At 60.5% G+C, this 2,295-nt stretch overlaps 1 protein-coding gene across 1 annotated transcript; it reads right to left on the bottom strand.

The window, feature by feature from the left end:
- Positions 1–330: 330 nt before the first annotated feature.
- Positions 331–2,075, bottom strand: EIF2B4 (eukaryotic translation initiation factor 2B subunit delta). Its single transcript, XM_029958005.1, has 4 exons — positions 1,915–2,075; positions 1,058–1,238; positions 795–975; positions 331–577 (listed from the first exon to the last, which is right to left on the bottom strand). Exons 1-4 carry the CDS (start codon positions 2,058–2,060, stop codon positions 378–380), a joined length of 708 nt encoding a protein of 235 aa, XP_029813865.1. The 5' UTR covers positions 2,061–2,075; the 3' UTR covers positions 331–377.
- Between the last annotated feature and the right edge of the window lie 220 nt (positions 2,076–2,295).

Raw genomic sequence — 2,295 nt, forward strand, 5'->3', positions numbered from 1 at the left:
CACCGCGCCGGACCCCGCGGGAAGGCTCCAGTTCAAGAGCTGGCGCCAGAGGCCACCGGCCAGGAGGGGCCCGAGCTCTTCCATGCAGCCCAGCCTCGAGGGGGCTGCCAGAAGCTCAGCTGGAGGAGGTTGAGCCAGGGGCCATCACCACAGTGTCCCTTTTTCCCCAATTCCCAGAGGAGAGGCCCAGGGACACAGAAGACCCTTCCCTGCTGCAGCCTGGAGCAGGAAGAGAGGGGCTTGGGCCAGCACGCCCAAAGGAAGGTGCAGAGCTACCCCAGTGGTGACACAGGTGCCAGGGCTCTGCCACACCACAACAGACAGCACACATAGGGTACTGTGGGCCTAGTTTATTAGTGTCCATGCAGCTGTCCTGACTATTGATCCACGTTCTTGACACGCAGGACCACAGGCACCGAGGTGCAGGGGATCATGCCCAAGTCTGTGATGACCAGATCCACCAGGTCTGGGGGTGTCACATCATAGACCAGGTTGAGGAGACGCAGGGACTTGTTCTCAGCCCAGCCCCCCAGCTGGGCCTGGCCCTTCCGGAGCACAATCAGGTCATCGGGGTCATCTGTGGAGAGAGAAGCAGCCGGCAGGATCAGGGGGAAGGACAGCACCTCTCCATCCTGCCCTGGGAGCACACACTGCTGCTGCCTGCCAGGCCCCCCTGACTACGAGTGGTGCCCCCTCGCCCAGAAAGCAGAATGGCAGGGCAGAGCAGCCTGCTGTGGCCCGCAGCAGGGAGTGGGATGACATCCTAGGTGGGAGGAAGGGGACAGAAGCCATACCCAGCTCATTGGAGACAAAAGAGTCTGTCTGCACTCGCTCACAGAACTTGTAGGTCTCACAGCAGACCAGGACAGGCACGTTGTAGGCCTTGGAGACCAGCGCGATCTGTGATGTCCCCACCCGGGACATGACAGAGCCGTTGGCCAGGAGCGCGTGGGCTCCCAGCAGCACTTTGGACACCTGCCAGGGCAGCACAGGGACCTGTCAGCACCTCTGATGGTGCTGCAGCCTGCCCCGCGCCGGCCCCGGCCCAGCCCCTCACCTCAGGCAGCACGTAGGAGATGGCGTTGATCATCACGTAGGTGCAGTGGATGCCCTTGCGCACCAGCCGGCGCAGCGTCTCCCGGCCCTCCAGGCGCGGCCGGCTGTCCACCACGACCACGCGGAACGCGCGGCCCTTCTTCGCGTGGGCGTCGCACAGCGTGCGGTTCACCAGGGAGGAGCTGGCGGGCACCGTCAGGAGCTGCCCCCTCACGCCAGGCCAGGCTCTCACCCAGCCACAACGTCCACCCTCGCCCTCATGAGTGCTGCCCCTTCCAGAACCTTCCTGCCACGACGGCTCCCAGGGCCCCTCTCCCTGTCTCTGCACAGGGAACCACCCCTGGGAAAGCGGACATCTCAGTCCTCCCTGAAGCAGCACTGACCTCCCCATCTGTAACCATCATGACGTTCTCTCCAAACTCTCTCCCAGTTTCCCTCTCCCAATGCTCCAGGCCCGCACTGGCCTCCTGCCCCTGTTCTTTCCTCCATCCAGGACACACATCACACCTGGACTCTTGCTGCAGCAGTCTCTGGCTCCTTTTCCCACCTCTACTTTCTGGGACATAGGCCTCCCAAGGAAGAATAAGCTCACATATTTTTGCTTTCTGACATTTGACTTTGCTGCAGCTTGTTTAAAATCCAGTGAACAGCCACGACTGCTCTGCAAGTGCCCTGGGTGGAGGGAAGCTGTGACTCTGCCTGATCATGGGGTTCTTGGAACCCAACTCTGGACACACGAGATGAGACAGAGCCAAGCCCTGCATAGGACTAGCACAGCCTCACTTCCTGTGCTCACTTCCGTGCTGTTCCATTTCCTCCTCCCACCCACTGGCCTGGTTGCTCGTGCTCTGTGCTCACCATCCATACACCAGGATCACGTCATGGTCATTGATCTTCTCAAAGGCAGACCTTGAGATGGCTTCAGCTGCCAGGACAATCTTCTCCCGCAGGTATTTGTCAATTGTGTCCTGCAGCTTCTCCTTTGCCTGGGGAGACACAGACATCCCATACAGACCTTCTCACTCTCTGCAGCTCCCTGTTGGAGCCAGATGGGGGTTGGTCTCTTCTCCAAAGTAACATGCTTCCAACTCCACTGAAGCACCATTCCCAGTCTGCATCCCACCCTTGCTCCCAGTCTGCATCCCACCCTTGCTCCCAGTCTGCATCCCACCCTTGCTCTCAGTCTGCATCCCACCCTTGCTCCCAGTCTGCATCCCACCCTTGCTCTCAGTCTGCATC

The sequence above is a fragment of the Manacus vitellinus genome, unplaced genomic scaffold (genome assembly GCF_001715985.3).
Source record: "Manacus vitellinus isolate BGI_N305 unplaced genomic scaffold, ASM171598v3 scaffold_135_pilon, whole genome shotgun sequence".
NCBI lineage: Eukaryota > Metazoa > Chordata > Aves > Passeriformes > Pipridae > Manacus > Manacus vitellinus.

Coding starts and splice junctions, on each gene's coding strand:
- EIF2B4 (XM_029958005.1), bottom strand. CDS start 2,060: ATGTCTGTGTCTCCCCAGGCAAAGGAGAAGCTGCAGGACACAATTGAC. Junction 1,239..1,914: donor GTGATCCTGGTGTATGGATG/GTGAGCACAGAG, acceptor GGTGCCCGCCAG/CTCCTCCCTGGTGAACCGCA. Junction 578..794: donor TTTTGTCTCCAATGAGCTGG/GTATGGCTTCTG, acceptor CTCTCTCCACAG/ATGACCCCGATGACCTGATT.